The sequence below is a fragment of the Rhinatrema bivittatum genome, chromosome 7, assembly GCF_901001135.1.
Source record: "Rhinatrema bivittatum chromosome 7, aRhiBiv1.1, whole genome shotgun sequence".
Classification (NCBI taxonomy): domain Eukaryota; kingdom Metazoa; phylum Chordata; class Amphibia; order Gymnophiona; family Rhinatrematidae; genus Rhinatrema; species Rhinatrema bivittatum.
This window is the reverse complement of record NC_042621.1, coordinates 196,336,724-196,357,232: the sequence shown is the minus strand read 5'-3', so window position 1 is coordinate 196,357,232 and position 20,509 is coordinate 196,336,724. Positions and strand designations below refer to the sequence as shown.

Here is a 20,509-nt window from a genome sequence, read left to right as displayed (position 1 = left end):
AAATAGCAACTACAGTAAAATGAGGGGTTATGACTTTTGTTTTAGATATTTTAGTTATAGATGTCACAGGTATGGGCCCTTGGACTGTGGCATGGTTCACACAACCTCGTAGGTCATCCTAGGGGGCCCATGGGGACAGCTGGTGGGCTTGCTCTTATTGGGACTTCACCCATACCAGCCCCATTCCCCACAGGTTCAGCTCTTGGGTTCTGGGGGCTGGCAGGGCTTAGGTAAAAGTCCTGTAAGGAGCGGTCTGACAAAGTCAAATCTTGGGTAGAGATCAGGGCTAGCAGCAAGCAAGGGAATCCAGGTACAGGCCAAGGTCAGAGCAGGCAGGTCAAGGTCCAAGCTAGGGTCGGGGCAGGCAGCAATCCAGGGTCTTGTGGCCTGGTTTGGCCTCTGTTGGAAACAGGATGCTGGGCTTGATGGACCCTTGGTCTGACCCAGCATGGCAATTTCTCATGTTTTTATTTTCTTATATATTTCACTCTGTGTTCAGGTCTTACATTTCTTATCTGTTGCTGTCACAATTTAACATAATGTTAGGCTTATCTGGAACAGTGATTAATATTTTCTGGTAAAAAGGTGATACAACTGGAAACAAATTCAAACATACGGTAATTTAATGTACATCAAATGGCCTCTAAAAAGGAACATTGGTTCGTACCTGCTAATTTTCGTTCTTGTAGTACCATAGATCAGTTCAGACTCTTGGGTTTTGCCTCCCTGCCAGAAGATGGAGACAGATAAAGTTTCACTGACACTGTACATAACCCAGTGTGCCACCTGTAGTCCCTCAATATTGACCTGTCCCAAAGCCAAGATGACAGCAACAACCATAAATTTCTAAGCAAACTCCCTCCTCTCCAAGTAGCCAGCAGAAGGTAAAGTTGCCCTCTCTGCACTTCCATGGGACAGGGAAGCGCAGGCGATAGTTGAGGAGGGGGATTTCCCTGCCTCTCCCATGGACACTGCTAGGGAATCAGAAGTGGCTGCTGTTTCCATGCTGAGGAGGAAAGCCTCTGTGCTAGACCCCCATCATCCGTGAGGGTTGTTCTACAGGTGCAGCCGTGTTAGACGCAGAGCCCCATACGCCATGCTGCTTTTGCTGCACATGCACATTGTTCCTTCCCGCATCCAAGTACCACCAGCATATCAATCGGAAGCAGGGGAACAGTCTCTCAGTGCTCTGGAGCCAGCACCCAGTCTCCTCTGCAGGCAGAGAAGCTGCTGAAAACCCTCATTGCTGAGCTCCCCGCGCTGCTAATGTAGCTCCCCCTCTGGAACCCTGATACTGCACAGATTCCTCTAACTAGTTCCTTGTTTTTTGGTTTCATTTTTACATAGCAATCAATACTTTCTTTTGGTGCAGAGTCTCCGGGTCCAGAAGGGCAGGCCACATGGCAGATCAGAAAAGAGTCAGACCACTGGCTATATCAGTCTCCTTTCTCCAAACTTTAGCGACCCAGCCCAGGACAAACTGTGTAAAAGGGATATCTCCCTGCTAGACTGGGCTTGCAGTGCAGAACTTCCAGCAGATTCTAGCGCTGTCTGGTGGGGGATGAGAGATCTGAACCACCAGCTCTCCATCTCATGGACCTCTGGACCAAGTTGTTAACCGCCTCAAATCAGGGGGGGATGGCCCCACCAGGACTTCACAGCCCCCTAGGAGGATCCAGAAATTTTCTTGTCTTTTAATCTTTTTTTTCTTCTCCAGACTGTAAGCTTTACACCATCTACCCTCTGCTGGAGACAGACATACTGTGAGGGACTGCAGGTGGTACTCTGAGTTATGTACAGCATCAGTGAAACTTTGCCTCCATCTGCTAGCAGGGAGGCAAAACCCAGGCATCTAGACTGAGTTGTGGTACTACAGGAACAAAAATTAGCCTGTAAGAACCAATTTTTCATTTTAGAGGCCATTTGATGTACATTAAATTATGTTTGAATTTGTTTGCAGTGGTATCACCGTTTAGCAGAAAATATCAGTCACCATTACAGATGGATAGTGAATGTTTGCCCGAGCAAGATTGGAGTATTTGATGTAGTAGCCCTAAAGCATTCAAATAACTTTATTGGCATGAAACTTTTTAGTGTTGCTAAAGTAATATACAGAATAACTAAAATAAAAGGATAAGAAAAAAATACATGAGGTTAGTAAGTCAACTAAAGCTAGTTTAGGGAAAGTACAACATCAAGGCCATGGCTCAAGTTTTGATGCTTAGCAGGTTGTGATCCCTTTTTATTCGTGCAGGTTTGGTAGTGTATGTTTCCATACCCGAAAGGCCCCATCCTTGGCTAAGACTTGGGTTCTAGACCGAAGCCTGTAGTCAGTGTTTCCAAGCTCGCTTATTTCCCGCGAGATTGGGCTTTTTTTTTTCTAGTCATTTGCGGGTTTTTTTTTTTTGATTCACCGGTTGCTTGTAATTGGGTGTTTTTTTCCTGCCAATCACTTTTTTGGGCTTGGTGGGTGGGACTTGTGCTCTGATGTTGCAGGATTGGCTGCTGCTGGTGAGGACTGTCTACAGCAGGTGCACCCTAAACTGTTGCAGCAGTAAGCCACCAGCAGCTGCAAACATTCACAGCAGCACGTGGGCAGACTAGGTATGGCATTGCAGCAAGCGTCGTGGGTGACCAAGAAGCTTCTGTGCAGCTGCAGACCGGAATGTTGAAAGGTGTGTAGCACTCAGCTGGCTACAGCCAGGTATCAGGAGGGGAGAATGAGTGTGGGGGGATTGAAGACATGGTTGTGGGGAGGGGAAAACGAGTGTTTAGGGGCCAGAGATGTGCTCGGAGGGGGTAATCAGTGGGTGGGGTTGGTGTTTTGTTAATTTGTTCTACCCCACTTAATTTCATCTAATTTTTTTTTCTCATTTCTTCTCCCTGCAGCAGATCACCTTTGTAAGAAATCCTTATTTTGACAAAAAGAAAGCTTGTCCATACCTGCTGACTACAGGTAAAAAATGTGACATGGAAACTTGTAATGCTATTTTTTTTTTTTATTTGTTCTACAACCCCTTATGATTTTATCTAATTTTGCTTATTTTTTCTCATTTATTCTCCCTCTGCAGCAGATCACCTTTGTAAGACAGCCTGTCCATACCTACTGTTTCCATCATTGGCTGCTATGCTACTAAATGGATTTGATCTATTATAGCTAAAGTAAGGAACTAAAAGATACTGCTAAATGTGGGATGAGGAATGTGAACTAAAAGCATGGATTCAGTCTCTCAGGAATGAGAGTAAGGCTATGTGCAAATTTTATAAGTGTGACATTAGTGCACATCATGCAGACCTTCTGCAACATGCAAAAAGTTAAGCTTCTTTGTCATCTATGCGACTCACAGACATTGGTGTTTCAGTTTCACGTGTTTTGGGCTTTTTTTTTTTTGGGGGGGGGGGGGGGGGGGTGGAGTGCTTGTTCTTTCATGAAAACCTGGCAATCCTGTAGTACTTGTTTATCTGCTTTTTGTGTATTGCAGAAGGCTCTGTCTATGCGCCCGCACTGCCAGCAGGAACTTGTGCTATTTTTACTGGCTACATCTTCTGCCAGCTTCTTCCACGCCTTCATGCTTCACAGTCAGCAGAAGGCATTCTTTGTGTCAGAATAAAGTAAATAGTATTCCAACTCTGGTGTCTCTAAATCAGACTTCAGTTCCGTCTTTTGGCACCGGGGGGGGGGGAATAGTGTATTCACTACGGAACCGCACGAGCTGCTGCTTTTCCCCAGCTGCAGGGTTGCCAGGTTTTCATGAAAGCACTTTTTTCCAAAAAAAAAGTAGACGACACGTCAAATTGAATCATCAATGTCTGTAAGTCGCACAGATGACAAAGGAGCTTAACTTTTTGCATGTTGCAGAAGGTCTGCATGATGTGCACTAATGTCACACTTACAAAATTTGCACATAGCCTTACTCTCATTGCTGAGAGACTGAATCCATGCTTTTAGTTCACATTCCTCTTCCCACATTTAGCAGTATCTTTTAGTTCCTTACTTTAGCTATAATAGATCAAATCCATTTAGTAGCGTAGCAGCCAATGACGGAAACAGTAGGTATGGACAGGCTGTCTTACAAAGGTGATCTGCTGCAGGGAGAAGAAATGAGTAAAAAAAAAATAAATGCAAAATTAGATAAAATCATAAGTGGTTGTAGAACAAAGTAAAAAAAAAATAGCATTACAAGTTTCCATGTCACATTTTTTACCTGTAGTCAGCAGGTATGGACAAGCTTTACCTTTGTAAGAAATCCTTATTTTGACAAAAAGAATCTGCTGCAGGGAGAAGAAATGAGAAAAAAAATTAGATGAAATTAAAAGTAGTGTAGAACAAATAAAAAAAAAACCACCAGCCCCACTCACTGATTCCCCCCTCCCTAACCCCCTCCGAGCACATCTCTGGCCCCTAAACACTTATTTCCCTCTCCCCACTCCCTGCAACCACGTCTTCAATCCCCCCACACTCTTTCTCCCTTCCTGATACCTGGCTGAGGGCAGCAGAGTGCTACACACCTTTCAACATTCCGGTCTGCAGCTGCACAGAAGCTTCTTGCTCACCCACGACGCTTGCTGCAATGCCAGGCCGGGTCTGCCCACGTGCTCCTCCGAATGTTTGTCGATCCGGTTGGCTTACTGCTGCAACAGGTTCGGTTGCTCCTGCTATGGACCTCACCCACAGAGCAGCAGCCAATCACTGCACCATCAGAGCAGAAGTCCCGCCCACCAAGCCCAAAACAACGCGATTGGCAGGAAAAAGGCCCAATTACAAGTAACCCGCGAATCGAAAAATAAAAAACACGAATCACTTAAAAAAAAAAAAAAAAGGCCCAATCTCGCGGGAAATAAGCGAGGTTGGCGACAGTGCGGCTAGGCCTTTATTCCACGTTGCAAACTAGCTCTGTTTATTGCTGGCAAGCATACGATCCTCTGTTCGACGTCACTGCCGCTCAAGTAGGCGGTGCTCCACGCGCTGAGAGCTTTTCCGCCTTTAGCTATGGTATTACTCCCGTACAAAGAGGGGCAGCTGCGGCGACGGGATGGACTTGGATGAAGCTTTTAGCTCCGTGGGGGAATTTGGCAGATGCCAGAAGTGGCTGACCGCTTTCCTGGTACTACTCCAGGTTTGTGCGCATCTGCATGCGACGGGTGTTGCTGTGGTGAATAAACCTGTTTCTTCGCTTCGGGGGTCGGGCTTGCAGCTACGTGTGACGGGCAGAGACGTCATTGGGATGTGTTGATACGAGAAGGCCGGCGTGCCGCTTGCCTGATAAATGACCACAGTCTATCCTATTGTTGATGGACATAGTTGCAGCAAGGGACGGGTGGGGTGGCACCCTGAGAGTTATGTGTTTGGTGGTTTGCAGTTACCATATGCTTACTTAAATGGTACTATGACGCAACAGTACATTCTGTGATGTTCAGTTGTTTTGATTCAGGTAACTTTATTGGCATGAAAATGTTCCATGTATTGTAGTCCTAATTTTCTGGGTAATGTATACAGCAGTAACTGGAGGCTAATATTCAAAGGCATTTGTCCAGGTAGCTTGCGTTGTCAGAATAAATGTTGATGTTGGAATATAACTTAATAAACTGGATAATTTATCCAGCTAACTTTAGCTGGACAAGTTATCCTTTTTACAGGTTTCTGAAAATTGACATCTCTGTTAAACTTTTGTTTAAAAAAGAACTTTTCAACTTACCCTTTATTTTGTCTTGGTACTACTATGTTCAGCACAATGTCGCAAATTATCATATACTGTTCTGCTCTATTCTTGAATTTTTACTCTGCCTTTCTGCTCCAAAGTGGCTTGCAACAAAACAAATTACAAAATATGAAACAGGTCAAAATACAAATTACTGCTGTAATAGTGCTAAAATACAATTGCTACAAGGGGGAGTCACTTAAATGAAAAATCATGTACATGTTGCTGGGAAGTACAGTGAATCTTATTTTTAAAAAATCAGTTGAACAGGCTGGCCCAGTAGCTTGTGTCAAGGTTCCTGTGTGATCCTTGAGTTGGGTCTTCCTCAGTCAGTTAGGAATGCTGCAGAGGCCATGGCTTGAGAAGCTGAGAAAGGAAGTGAGAAAAATTTGGAGAATGAAGGAGGAGGGTGATATGCAAAACAGAAGTACCCTCTCCCCAAAACATTGAACAAAAAGAATCCTAAAAAAAAAAGGAAAAATGTTTCCTTTGGCCCCTAAAATATTTTGGCTAATGTACAACTTTCTAAATATTTGTCTACTGCTATTTCTATTAAAAATAAAATAAAAATTCCTGCCTCATGTTCCTCCTCATATTTTCATAATTTAGTAGTATGTTTTGGAAAAATGCATTTCAGTGTTATACCATCATAAACATAACCTTGGTATAGGTGTGCTTGTTTAGAGGCGGAAGGTGCAACCCATCTGTCATTTTTAGCTACAGGGAAGGTAGCTTTTCAAATATCCTGCATCAGAAAGTCAGTAAAAATGCTAAGTTACATCAGTTTTCAAAGCTGATTTACACATGCAAAAGTCTGTTAGGAAAATTATTCCATCATGTCTACCTCACACAAGTTACACTTGCTATTTCATGCGCACAAGTGTTTCTTGAAAGGTTGTGCACGTAACACTGAATTTTATAAAGTGTGCACGTAAATCCGAATGCCCCCGCTCAGTCTGGGTAAATTCTCGCATGAATATCCCATATCTGTATAAGTTAATCCTGGGGGAATTCAGTGCTACTGCGGAGAATTCCTGCAGAATTCCCCTTCAGTGCAGCTGCGCAGAATTTGCACAGAATTTGGAAGTTCCTTGGGTGTTGCGAGTGGAGGCCATCCAACTCACGACGAAGATGGAGGAGGTCTTTCTACTTGCAGCACGCTGAGGCCTGCTTCATCTTAGCTGCAAGTGGGATGGGCTCCACTCGTGGCACACTAGGGCCTGTTCTTTCTTCGCCATGAGCGGGATGGTCTCCGCTTGCGGCATGCCGGGGCCTGCTTCTTCCCCGCGAGTGGGACAGCCTCTGTCCACAGCAGGCCGAGACCTGCTCCTTCTTTGCTGCAAGCAGAGGCTGTCCTCACAGTGACGATGGAGCAGACTCCGGAGAGAGATTGTGTGTGTGTGTGTGTAAGACTGTGAGCCGGGGGGGGGGGGGGGTGAGAGAGAGAACATGTATGAGGGTGCATTGGTATGGGTGCCAGAGAAAGGGAGCCTATATGAGGAGATTGTGAAGGAGTGTGTGAAAAAGGGATTTGTGTGTATGCGAGGATGCTTGTTTGTGAAGGAGGGAGCATGTGTGAGAGTATGTGTGAGAGGAGGAGCCTATGTGTAGCAGAGGGGGTGAGTAAGAGAGAGGCGTAGGTAGCCTGTGTGAGGTTGTATGCATGAGAGAGAAAGGGAACCTGTATGAGGGAGTGTGTGCATGTGCAAGAGAGAGAGGGAGCCTGTATGAGGGAGTGTGTGTGCATGGGTGAGAGGGAACCTGTATAAGGGTGTGTGTGTGTGTGCAAGAGAGAGATGGAGCCTATATGAGGGGGAGGATGTGTGCAAGAGAGAGGGAGCTTGTATGAGGGTGTATTTTGTGTGTGTATGTGCAAGAGAGAGCCTATATGGGTGGGTGTGTGTGTGCAAGAGAGAGCCTATATGGGTGGGTGTGTGTGTGCAAGAGAGAGCCTGTATGGGTGTGTGTTTGTGTGCGTGCAAGAGAGAGCCTGTATGGGTGGGGGTGTGTGTGTGTGCAAGAGAGAGCTTGTATGGGTGGGTTGGTGTGTGTATGCAAGAGAGAGCCTGTATGGGTGGGGGTGTGTGTGTGTGCAAGAGAGAGCCTGTATGGGTGGGTTGGTGTGTGTATGCAAGAGAGAGCCTGTATGGGTGTGTGTGTGTGTGTATGCAAGAGAGAGCCTATATGGGGGGGGTGTGTTTATGCAAGAGAGAGCTTGTATGGGGGGTGTGTGTGTGTATGCAAGCAAGAGAGAGCTTGTATGGGGGGGTGTGTGTGTGTATGCAAGCAAGCAAGCAAGAGAGAGCGTGTGTGTGTGTGTGTGTGTATGCAAGCAAGAGAGAGCATGTGTGGGTGGGTGGGTGTATGCAAGAGAGAGCCTGTATGGGTGTGTGTGTGTGTATGCAAGAGAGAGCCTGTATGGGTGGGTGGGTGTGTGTGTATGCAAGAGAGAGCCTGTATGGGTGGGTGGGTGTGTGTGTATGCAAGAGAAAGCCTGTATGGGTGGGTGGGTGTGTGTGTATGCAAGAGAAAGCCTGTATGGGTGGGTGGGTGTGTGTGTATGCAAGAGAAAGCCTGTATGGGTGGGTGGGTGTGTGTGTATGCAAGAGAAAGCCTGTATGGGTGGGTGGGTGTGTGTGTATGCAAGAGAGAGCCTGTATGGGTGGGTGGGTGTGTGTGTGTATGCAAGAGAGAGCCTGTATGGGTGGGTGGGTGTGTGTGTATGCAAGAGAGAGGGAGTCTGTATGAATGAGGGTGTGCAAGAGAGAGGGAGTCTGTATGAATGTGTGTGTGTGTGCGCAAGAGAGAGAGGGAGCCTGTATGAGTGTGTGTGTGCGCAAGAGAGAGAGTGAGTGTGTGTGTGTGTGTGTAAGAGAGAGGGAGCCTGTATGAGCGAGGGAGTGTGGGTGCAAGAGAGAGAGGGAGCCTTTATGAGGGAATGTGTGTGCGCGTGCGCAAGAGAGAGAGGGAGTCTGTATGAGGGTGTGTGTGCAAGAGAGAGAGAGGGAGCCTGTATGAGGGGGAGGGTGTGTGTGTGTAAGAGAGAGGGGGGAGACACTATGAGGGGGAGGATGTGTGTGTGTGCAAGAGAGAGGGGGGGGAGACTGTATGAGGGGGAGGGGGTGTGTGTGTGCAAGAGAGAGAGGGGGAGCCTGTATGAGGGGGAGGGTGTGTATGTGTGTGCAAGAGAAAAGGGGGAGTCTGTATGAGGGGGAGGGTGTGTGCAAGAGAAAAGGGGGAGTCTGTATGAGGGGGTGGATGTATGTGCAAAAGAGAAAGGGGGAGTCTGTATGAGAGGGTAGGTGTGTGTGGAAGAGAGAAAGGAGAGTCTGTATGAGGGTGTGTGTGCAAGAGGGGGGGAGCTTGTATCCTGTATAAAGGGTGTGTATGTGCACTAGAGAGAGGGAACAGAGGGAGCCTGTGAGAAGGGGCAGTACTGAGAGAAGGGTCAAACTCTGGGATTGGAGATAAATGGAAGGGATTGAACCTAGAGGGGGAGTGGAGAGATAGTGGCAGGTGGAGGAGTTGGGGCCTGAGAGGGCAAATTAAAGGAGACCTGCCAAGAGAGTAGGGAGAGAGGGTAGAAGACACTCTTACAGGAACTTCGAGGGAAATTCTGTTCAAAATATTTAAAACTCTGCATCTTTAATAACTTTTTTCTGTAGTACATTTTAAATTCATTACTTAAAGACTGTCATGCATAGTGTGTTATTTTGACCAATATAAAGTGTGCAGAATTTTAAATTTTTTTGCACAGAATTCCCCCAGAAGTAATGTTTATGTGCAAATGGGGTGATCCATTTTATAAAGGTCCACTTCTGCAGAAGTCCCTTTGAAAATTACCCCTATTTATGTGCGAGTAGCTGAAGCCTTTCCAACTCCTTACAAATAAATAACGCGTTTTGATGAATGACCCTATGGTGTTAACGCATGCGATAATCATGTTACCGCACAATTGGGGAGGGGTTGGTGGGATCAGTTAAAATGAGGGCCAAAAATTAACTACACCTTTTTTTCCTGGCGTTAAGCTGTGCAACATGGCCATAACACAATGAGAGAAATAGAGAGAGCGCGCCTCTGGGGAGACCTTCACAGTACTCAACTATTTTTATATCGCTATAGGAGGGCCAGCTGATAGCTTGAGGTGAGGTGTCTGTGATGGTTTAGGGGCCAGTTTTACATACAGAGTGAGACGTACGAACAGCACAGTACACCTCGGTGAAGGTTTGACATCATTTGGAGTTAGGAAAGTCTCACAAAGTTGAGATTTCTACTGTATTCTCTCACCCTAAATTGATAGTACCCTGTTAGAGTTCATCAAGTTAGGGCTAGAGCATTGTAGAAATATCATCTTTGTGTGACTTTCCCCACTCCACATGACGTCAAATCTTCACCAAGATGTACTGTGCTGTTCGTACGTCTCACTCTGCATGTAAAGCTGTCCATTAAACCAGCGCTTCTCAACCTTTTTTCGGCCTGGACACACCTGACAGATGTTTCTCACATGCGTGATACACTGAATATATGACTGTCACGGGGCTATATGTAAACATACACTCTGCATCCATGGGAAACCTCTTGACCCCTAACAATGGATGCAGAGCAGAACTAGGGCATTACCCATAGAACTCACCATGCAAAAATAAGATGTTCTGGTGACATCTCCTTAAAAGCAAACAAACTCCCTTTACTACCAGGCACAATAGCCCTCCTTATGAAAAGGCAATAATTTACCACTAATGGATATCCTATTGAGAAAACACAACAAATAAGATTGATACAATTGCCTACATGCTAGTAAAATACCTCACCTCGGGCACACACACAGAACCTACCTTCACCAAGTACAGAAAGACCACACATTATAAATATGGAGACAAACTGAAATGGAAAACAAAAAAAAAGCCACACTGCATGCAGTGCAAACCTGGAGAAATGGAAAGAGAAATATAGCACCTAACATAGTCCCAGGATCTGCAATAATGCACAGAAAGTAATCTGCGCAAAGTTACACCTGCATTATGGAACACATAACAACCCTATCTATGAATAGGCAACACTACAAATATTAAATCAGGTCCTAAACACTAATACACCTCCGATTAGGAAAACAGAACATGCCAAGCTGCTATAGATCCCCACACAGAAATAACTGTAAAACTATATTAATAAATGTTTCAAAACAGCTGATGAACAGAATAACGTCCAACAATTAAAACATAAAAATTATTAAAAATTGTCCAAATATCAATAAAATATTTCAAAACAGCAGACACATCACCTAATACTCAATAATTAAAATGGCAGTCAATCAAGAAAAATAAACTTAAAATGCCACCTTTACTTACCCTCTCCAGCAACTCTCCTACTCCTTTACCTTGAAAGCACATACCAGGAGCAGCAGCGGCTGCTGAAGCTCTGTCCTCACAGTCCTCTTCTTTAGGGCCCACAAGACAGACAGACACACAGACAGACACACACACACACACACACACACCCCCACCCCCCAATGCTGTTTAATTTCGCAGTGGCAGATTTCCCAGTGCTGCCGCTACCTTCTCAGCCGCACTGAAGCAGCAAACATTTATTTTATAAAAATATGCCACAGCACACAAGCCTTTCTTCTGGCCGTCGGGATATCCCTAGGCTCCCGAGGCCCCCCATCTGCCTTCGTGCTTGCGACTCACTGCCGCTTTGGGGAATCCCTACTCTATCGTGGTTCCTGGCGCGGTTGGCCTCTTTTCTTTGTGGCGCACCGCTGTTTTTAATTTCAGCACTTCCAGCCCGTGACGGCCACACCGGCCTGGACACTGCCACTCCTCCCAGCCCCCCCACTCAAACCACCCCACCCCCGTGCTATGAGATGCCCCCCTTCTTCCTGCCCCACCGACCAATCAACGGCTTCCTCCTCCCACCGGCAGGAAGAAGGGAGGAGGCTTTCGATTGCCCCCGAGGGCAGGAAGAAGGGAGGAGGTTTCCCATTAGCCCGGGAGCCGCGACACACAGGTTGAGAAGCGCTGCCCTAAACCACCACTGACATCTCACCTCGAGCTATCAGCTGGCCCTCCTATAGAGATATAAATAGTTGACTGCTATGAAGGCCTTATAAACAGGTTTGTTCTCTCTCTCTCTTCCCCCCATTCCGTGATGCTATAAAAATACCATAGACATGCCCCTTTTTCTTACCGTGGGCATTATTTTAGCATTTTGATGAATCTAGGGGAAAGTAAGTGGGGAATGAAAGAGAGGTGGATGGTGCAAGTAGTCATACCCAGTGTTTGAAATCCTTAAATTTATTTTAAAGCTAATGATAATGCAGAAAACATGCAGACCTTTACTTAGCTTTGTGGAGTCTTTTGATAGTAGACAGGTTGATGTGATAAGATGTTGCGCAGGCTAGCGCACGGCTTTACTCTTAGTTGGGCCTGCGTGCATTCAATAATAGTGTCTGGTGCAGGAAGGAGCTTAGCGTGCTTCAGCGTGCGTCCTAACCAAAGCATGTTGGACAGCGCCCATCACTTTTAAATTCCAAGTAAACGAAGACATTGGGTATTACTGCCCGATGCAGGAAAGCGGGCTCAAAGCTCGTTTTTTATGCTGGAAAATTAACTACAACTCTGACTGCGGGTAAACTTTACTCCACCTCCAAAAGCTCATAAGAAATATAAAAAATTTGGTCCTCTATGTTGCGATAAATGTGCCCCTTTTAGGGTAGGGATGTTTAAAGAGATTAGTATAAGATTTATTTGTTTGGGGTTAAAACAAAATAAAGTGTACGAAAGGAGAGGTGGAGCAGAGGATGATGATTAGTTAAAATTGTGGGTGATTGTTTTTCTTTTGGTAAACAACACGCATTGCAGTTTTCTGTAATTTCATGTAAACAATGCACTTTTTTAAGGAACGCACAAGTTAGACATCTGTGCTCCCATGCAATAAACTTTTGAGCACCAGAGAAACACACATTTCTCCTTAGAGCACCTTTTTTGTATGCTGCTCCACTTTCTCATTTAAATATTGCATCCGGCACACAGAGGACGTAGATGCATGCGTATTAGGAAAATTGACACTAAGTATGATCGCCCTGTTCTTGCGCATGTCTTATTGCATCAGTCTGAGAGTTAGGAAAGAGTTATGTCACCATTTGATCTGATACTAGTTAATGCTTTTACTTAGAAAGTGTACTATGTTTTGCAGTAGTTGAAAAACTTGAACTGTAAGGTAGTCTTCTAGGTATAAATTGGTACTGTATGTGATTCCCCTTACTTTAAAATAAAAGTATGTGATTTATTATTTTTTTTTGTAGGTTTATGTGGCTTGCCAGTCTATGCTTATTGTTTTTGTGGGTGCAGTGCCAGAGTATCATATTGACCAGAAAGAAATCACCACTAGTCAAGGGGAGCTTATCAAGCATGTCAGATTTGCAGATAATTTTACTTCCATTGTGACTGAGGCAAGTATACTGTGTTGCATTTGGTGCATATAGTTTCTGTCTTGTGTCATCTTGATCTACATTCCCTCTGATTACCTTCTTTACTTTGTTATTATTTTGTTAATTTTACCTTTGTAATGCTTAAAACATGCATAGAGGGTTGCACTTTCTTCCCAGGGCTATCTCCATTGTCTGCTACAAGCTATGTGTTTTGGGTTAGCTTGGATTTTTCATTCCTTATTTCTGACTGGATCAAGTACAGGGGATTATGTCTCTGTTATATCATTCTGCATTGACTTTGTATCATACAGGCAAAACTAAAGTAAAATTGTCCAAAATGGTGTTTTTCACAGGATTAGAGGATGATGTTGAGATGGACTTTTATCATCTTATGAATTTATTTTTATTTAGGAAAAAATAAGTGTAAAGGAAGTAAATGGAAAATGTCTACTATTTAGTGGGATTATCACACAATATTTGCAAACAGCTTCTTTTTCCATTAGCAAGTGTGCAAATGACACTTGAGATGTCATTACTAATGAGCAGGGACCTGATTTTCTTGTATTTCCTCGAAGAAAAGACATTTTTTGGATTTATCTTTAAAGATACAGTAGAGTGCAGAAACTATAATCGTCCTTTAAGATAAGTAGAAATGTGCTTACAAATCAAATATGATTCTCATTTTTAATAGACGAAGGAACTCCTGAATCTTAAGGACATTCATATATTACAGATCAAAGGATTCCCCAACACGGACACCATGTTTCACTGAGAAGGCTGCGTTGGGAGGGACAGTAAGGCTGTAGCTCATCCACTATAAAGGAAAAAGATAAAGCGTTGTTATAATATATAAAGGACAAAACAAAGGGGGTTAAACAGCAAATGACAATGGCGACATACCTTCTACAAGTACATTCAGTGGGTGTAGGAGCCCTTATAGAAAGTAAACAAACCAGCAAACTTAGATGCCGATCATGGCGCCAAAACGAGTTGTCCAATCACATAGGTTCACATGACCAAGCAACAAATAGAAGTTATATCATGGCTATAAGGCACTGCTACATGACATAAACAAGGTATTTCCGTAATAATGGATACAGCGATGAATACAATAATAATTTCAATACTGTATCACTCATCTATATACAGTCATGTCTAGACAAAATGTACCCACTCAGTATACAAATTGGGGCCATATGGGGACAATGATTGTAGTGTAAAAATCCACTTCTCTTCCCTATGGAACAGATGTTCAGAAAACTTGCCACCCCTGGAGGGGGGTGTCAGAACATCAGTAAGACATGTTGCTGAAAAATGAAGAACATATTCCGTACTGATGACTGGGTGTGCAAATGATGTTAACAATAGAGAATGGGGACAAACTGAACAGTGTCCGCATGGGTGATAACCCCGGGGAGAAGTTAGTGATGTAATAAAGGTATGAAGTGGTCGTAGCTTAGAATGTTTAAGAAGATCCCACAAATTCTTTCCCCGATGAAAAGCAAAATGTATATGGCTTTTGAAAATGTTGTGCAATGATAATATGGGCCAGTGACATCTAATGATGGAATTGATTTGCCAGGCACATCCAGAATAGGGTGTGGTGGTCCGATAATGACTGTGCTTGTGGTTGAAGAAGTGGTTGAAGAAGTGAATCACGATTGATGTATAATGAGCATTTAAGTGCTCGCTTCAGTATGCGATGTGGATAATTCTCTCTGTGAATCGTGACATCATGTCTTTGGCTTGGGTCAAATATTCTTCCTTAGATGTACACAGATGTTGTAGACGGAAAAACTGGCCGACCGGAATGTTAGCTCTAAGGGAGTGAAGGTGATGACTATTAAATGCTAGCAAAGTGTTTTGGTCGGTGTCCTTCCAAAAAGTTGAGATAATGAACCCATTCTGGTTAAATAACAAAATATCTAAAAACGATATTGTGGAATGATGCAGGCAAAAATTAAACTGTAGATTCCTGTCACAGTTGTTTAAGCCGGTCAAAAAAAAAAAAGGAAAAACAATCTCAGTACCTGTCCAAACCACTAGTATGTCATTATATATCAAGAGTGGAGAAGCCTCACATGCTGAAGTGCAAATGTAAACAGAAAAATTTGAGGAAATTTAAATCCAAAAGTAATATTTTTGATAGTCTAGTGCAAACATGAGATTTCGAAATGTCAAGTTCAAAGTAACATTTTTATTAATCTCATGCTGATATTATCACTCTATTGGTATATAATTCTTAAGCCTTAAAGTCCCCCGACACGGCCATGTTTCGCCATTTGGCTTCTTCGGGAGGGACTTCACAAGGATACTGTGAAGCTTATAGCCCAAGCCCAAGATCTTAGCTTGATGGAGTTTCAGCTATTTGACAATTTCATAATTTATCTAAAACAGAGATTGGCAATCAAAACCTTAGCATCAGACCCCAAGATTGTCATATAGCCGGCTGACAAGGGAGTGGGTATTATAGTACTTAATCGACAGGACTATATCAGTGAGGTCACATGTCAATTGCAGGACTCTGAGTTTTACAATTTATTACGTTTTGATCCCACTTCAAGACTTCAAAAGATGGTCAAGGATCTCATTCAGCAAGATCTAGAAAGACATTATATTACTGCCCTTGAGGCACAATTCTTGACTGTAGAGCATCCTATTGTACCTACTTTCTGTGTACTGCCCAAAATCCACAAACCTTACAGAATCGCCCTGTTCGACCAATTGTATCAGGGATAGGTTCCCTATTGCAGCCTCTTTCAAGGTTTGTGAATCATTTTCTTCAACCGTTTATCCCCTTAAGTTGTTCTTATGTCCAAGATTCTGAGCATTTGATCACTATATTACAGGGACTATCACTACCAGAATCACCATTTCTTTTAGTGACACTTAACATTGTATCACTGTATTCCAACATTTCCCAGGAGGGAGCTCTGTCCATGATAAAACAGGTTTTGGGATGTCATCCAGGCGAGCCACATGTACCCACTAGCTTTTTGATGGACTTGACTCGCTTAGCGTTGACTGAGAATTTCTTTTTGTTTGACACACAGTTCTATCAACAAATGAAGGGATCTGCTATGGGGGCCACTATGGCCTCTGACCTACCTGCCTGTTTGTTAACAATTTTGAGGAGCATTTTGTTTACCCCTTCAAGTTTTTCAAGTTTATACCAGTTTGGTTAAGTTATATAGATTACATACTACTGGTTTGGACAGGTAGTGAGATTCAGTTTTTCCTTTTTTTGGACTGGCTTAACAACTGTGACAGGAATTTTTGCCTGCATCATTCCATAATATCTTTTTTAGATATTTTGATATCATTTAACAAGGATGGGTTCGTTATCTCGATTTTTCGGAAGGACACTGACTGCAACACTTTTCTAGCCTTTAATAGTCATTATCCTCACTCTCTTAGAGCTAACATTCCGTCGGCCTTTTTTTTTCGTCTGTGATGTCTTTGGCTTGGGTCAAATATTCTTCCTTAGATGTACATAATGTCATGATTCATAGCGAACGTTATCCACATCACGTATTGAAGCGAGCATTTAAAGGCACGTTATTTATTTATTTATTTATAGCTTTTCTATACCGACTTTCCAATAACAGAATTACTGATCAATCGTGATTTACTTCTTCAACCACAAGCACAGTCTTTATCGAACTACCATACCTGTGATTTACCCTATTCTGGATGTGCCTGGTAAATTAGTTCCATCATTAGACGTCACTGGCCCATGTTATCATTGCACAACTTTTTCAAAAGCCACATACATTTAATATGTTCTCCATTTTTCAGCAATGTGTCTTTCTGCGGGTGTGATATGTTGTCATATGCCCCTGTCAGAAACTGTATGTTGGGAAGACCGTATGCCCCGTTATGACACGGATAATTGATCCTCAATCATGTATTTGTACATTGAGGGATGAAGCGCCTTTGGTCTATCCCATTGGTTATCTGCTTCATATTCTCTTTCTGACCTGAGATTTTTTGTTAATGATGTTCAGGGGTGGCAATTTTTCTGAACATCTGTTCCGTAGGGAAGAGAAGTGGATTTTTACGCTACAATCATTGTCCCCAGTGGCCCTAATTTGGATATTGAGTGGGTACATTTTGTCTAGAGATGACTCTAGTGGATACAGTATTGAAATTATTATTGTATTTATCGTTATATTCATTATTGCGGAAATACCCTGTTTGTCATGTAGCAGTGCCTTCTAACCATAATATAACTTCTCTTCTCTTATGTTGATTGGTCAACCCATTTACTATGTGACCCTATGTGATTGGACAACTCGTTTTGGCACCATGATCAGCATCTAAGTTTGCCAGTTTGTTTACTTTTTGTAAGGGTTTCTGGCACCCATTGTAGAAGGTATGTTGCCCATTGTCATTTGCTGTTCAAACCCCTTTGTTTTGTCCTTTATATATTATAACAACGCTTTTATCTTGTTCTTTTATAGTGGATGAGCTAGAGCCTTACTGTCCCTCCCGACGCAGCCTTCTCAGCGAAACATGGTGTCCGTGTTGGGGGGCACTTTGATCTGTAATATATGAATGTTCTAAAGATTCATGAATTCTTTCTTCTATTAAAAATGAGAATCATATTTGATTTGTAAGGATATTTCTACTCATCTTAAAGGACGATTACAGTCTCCACACTCTATTGTATCTTTATCACACACTGATTGTGTGATAAAGATACAACACTTTTTTTTTTTTTTTATTCCATTGTATTTTTGTTTTATTTTCTGTCTTTTCCTAAATTAGTTACAAGGTGGATTATATTCAAATTAAAGACCTGAGCATGTAGGTAAGGCATATTATGTTAGCTTTTTATAGTTTACCAACACAGGAAATTCCCTTCCCAGACCTAATCTGTCACTTCCTGCAGTGAGCTCCTCCCCCTCGTTCTCTCTCCTCAGCCCCCATTTTCAGGGGCAGCTAATCATTTTGCCTTGTATCAGCAGATGCTGATAATTTAGTGTTCTTTTTGTGTGAAATATAATGCTGATAAACTTAAAGCCCTGCTATTAAGGACCAATCAGTTGTTACTTTGGTTACTTTTTTTCCCTACATAGTTGGTTTCTTGGGTTGGATTAATGCAGGGAATTTACTAAAGAAATAAAAAAAAAAAAACAACTTAAAAATGTTCAGTTTATTGCAGCATGTTAAGCTAAATAGCATCTTCTTTTATACAGAGATTGACAAATGGGAATGAATAAAAAGCTCAGAGCTCCTCCATGAAATTATCACTAACAAAATTATTTATGTAGCGGAAGTAATTTCTTCCTGTCTAATTACTCCATTGTGTGCCTGTGTGTTTATGTTCCTGTATTGGCTCCCTGTTACCTTACCAAAGGTTGCATTTGATTGAAAGCGAGTATCCTTTTGGTACAGTCCTAGCCTCCGAGGGAAATTGAAAGACAAGGTTCCACTGTTTATACAAATATGCTGCAATCATGAGAGGCTAAAAAAAAAAATAAAAATCTGCCGGTTGCTATAGCAACTGAGGTTCAGTGTGCTTTAAGAGCGACTTATCAGAGCATGTTGTAGCATATTATTAGTTTGCTTCTAGTTTGGACCAGTGTTGGATAGAAGCTGAAAATAACTGTGTGTCCCTGTGATATGGGATCGTCGTCATTCACCACCTGAGATCATATAAATAAAAACATGCCATACTGGGTCAGACCAAGGGTCCATCAAGCCCAGCATCCTGTTTCCAACAGTGACCAAGCCAGGCCATAAGAACCTGGCAAGTACCCAAAAATAGGCCCAGCTTTCCAAGTGTGGGAAAAAGCCCCAAGGTATCTTAGATTTCCAGCACATATTTCTTTGGTAGTTCAAGGCAAGTTTCATTCAGGTACTGTAGGTATTTCTCCATCCCCAGAGGGCTTACAATCCAAGGGCCTCATGTCCCCATTCTGCATCTAAGGAGAAAAGGTTCAGTAAGTCAGGACCTAAGTTTGAACCCTGGCTTTCCTGATTCTCACAACTACAAAAACAAGAAACCAACCCCAACCCATAGTACTCAGAATAACAAAATCAAAAGAAAGGGGGATATATTAATGAAAATCAAAGGTCAAGTAAGCTTTTTATCAATACTGCTCTATTTTTACAATACCAGTATTGATAAAAAGCTTGACTGACCTTTGATTTTCATTAATATACCCACCTTTCCTGATTCTCAGCCTGCTGCTCCAACCACTACTAGGCTACTCTTCCACACTGTCCAATCAAATCTTTTGGAGTTTTCCAGCCCCATCTTTTTTTTTTTTTAATTTCTCCAATTTTTTCACATACAATATATGAAATAAACACAAAGAAAATACGGTAACATAATAGGGCAACAAGGTTACACACCTTCTACATTTTGAAACATATAATATGCAACAAAGGAAATTGTACCTTAATATAGGAAATTTGGGGGCAAGTAGAACAAAAGGAGCAAATAAGTTGCAATAAGAGAATACTAGGAAAATGATAGGCAGGTACCCCTATTTTTCCCTTTGCCAATTACACTTCTGGAGTAATATTAGGATGTCCCAACAAGAAATCTCGCAGTTGTTTGGGGTCAAAGAAGATATAATTATTACTTTGGTACCTGACACAGCCTTTACAGGGAAATTTTAATACAAAACGGGCCCCCATGCTTGTGACCCTTTCTTTTAAGGCAAGGAATTCCTTCCTGCGTAGCTGTGTTGATCTAGTAAGATCAGGGTACACCCAAATCTTTGCTCCATAAAATAGAGCTTGTCTATGTCGCAAAAATAATTTCAAAACATGATTGCGCTCAGATATGAACGCAAAAGATATTAGCATTGTTCCAGCCCCATCTTAAATAGTCCACTTTAATTTACTATTTAAGATGGGGCTGGAAAACTCCAAAAGATTTGATTGGCCAGTGTGGAAGAGTAGCCTAGTAGTGGTTGGAGCAGCAGGCTGAGAATCAGGAAAGGTGGGTATATTAATGAAAATCAAAGGTCAGTCAAGCTTTTTATCAATACTGGTATTGCAGAATGGGGACATGAGGCCCTTGGATTGTAAGCCCTCTGGGGATGGAGAAATACCTACAGTACCTGAATGAAACTTGCCTTGAGCTACCAATGAAAACTTGTGAGCTAAATCTAAATAAATAACTGGTCTCACTTTAGTACTTAATAAAAGAGGGTGCTTTAATTTCTAGGGGAAATCGAATGAATAAATACAGGGCTTTTAGCATTTCAGTCTTTTGCAGTCAGAACACATCCTACATTCCAATAAGACCATCTTTTTTGGACTGTTAAATGTTATGTAGCCTCTTCTCTGAAATTATCTGGGAAGGCAGGGGGTCACACCTCTGTCCCATGGCCAAGTCTTCACAAAGTCCAATAAGCCCCAG

The 20,509-nt window shown here is 42.6% G+C and overlaps 1 protein-coding gene across 5 annotated transcripts in view; it reads left to right on the top strand.

Moving 5' to 3' along the window:
- Positions 1-4,846: 4,846 nt before the first annotated feature.
- Positions 4,847-20,509, top strand: part of LOC115095680 (solute carrier family 22 member 15-like) — a 128,779-nt gene continuing 113,116 nt past the window's right edge. Inside the window, exons 1-2 of one of the 5 annotated variants that reach the window (XM_029609723.1) lie at positions 4,847-5,117; positions 13,003-13,149. In XM_029609723.1, the coding sequence (XP_029465583.1) occupies positions 5,034-5,117; positions 13,003-13,149 (231 nt within the window). In that variant the 5' untranslated portion in view covers positions 4,847-5,033. The remainder of the gene's footprint in view (positions 5,118-13,002; positions 13,150-20,509) is intronic. The other 4 variants (XR_003857845.1, XM_029609721.1, XM_029609722.1 and 1 more) reach the window with 4 other exon arrangements.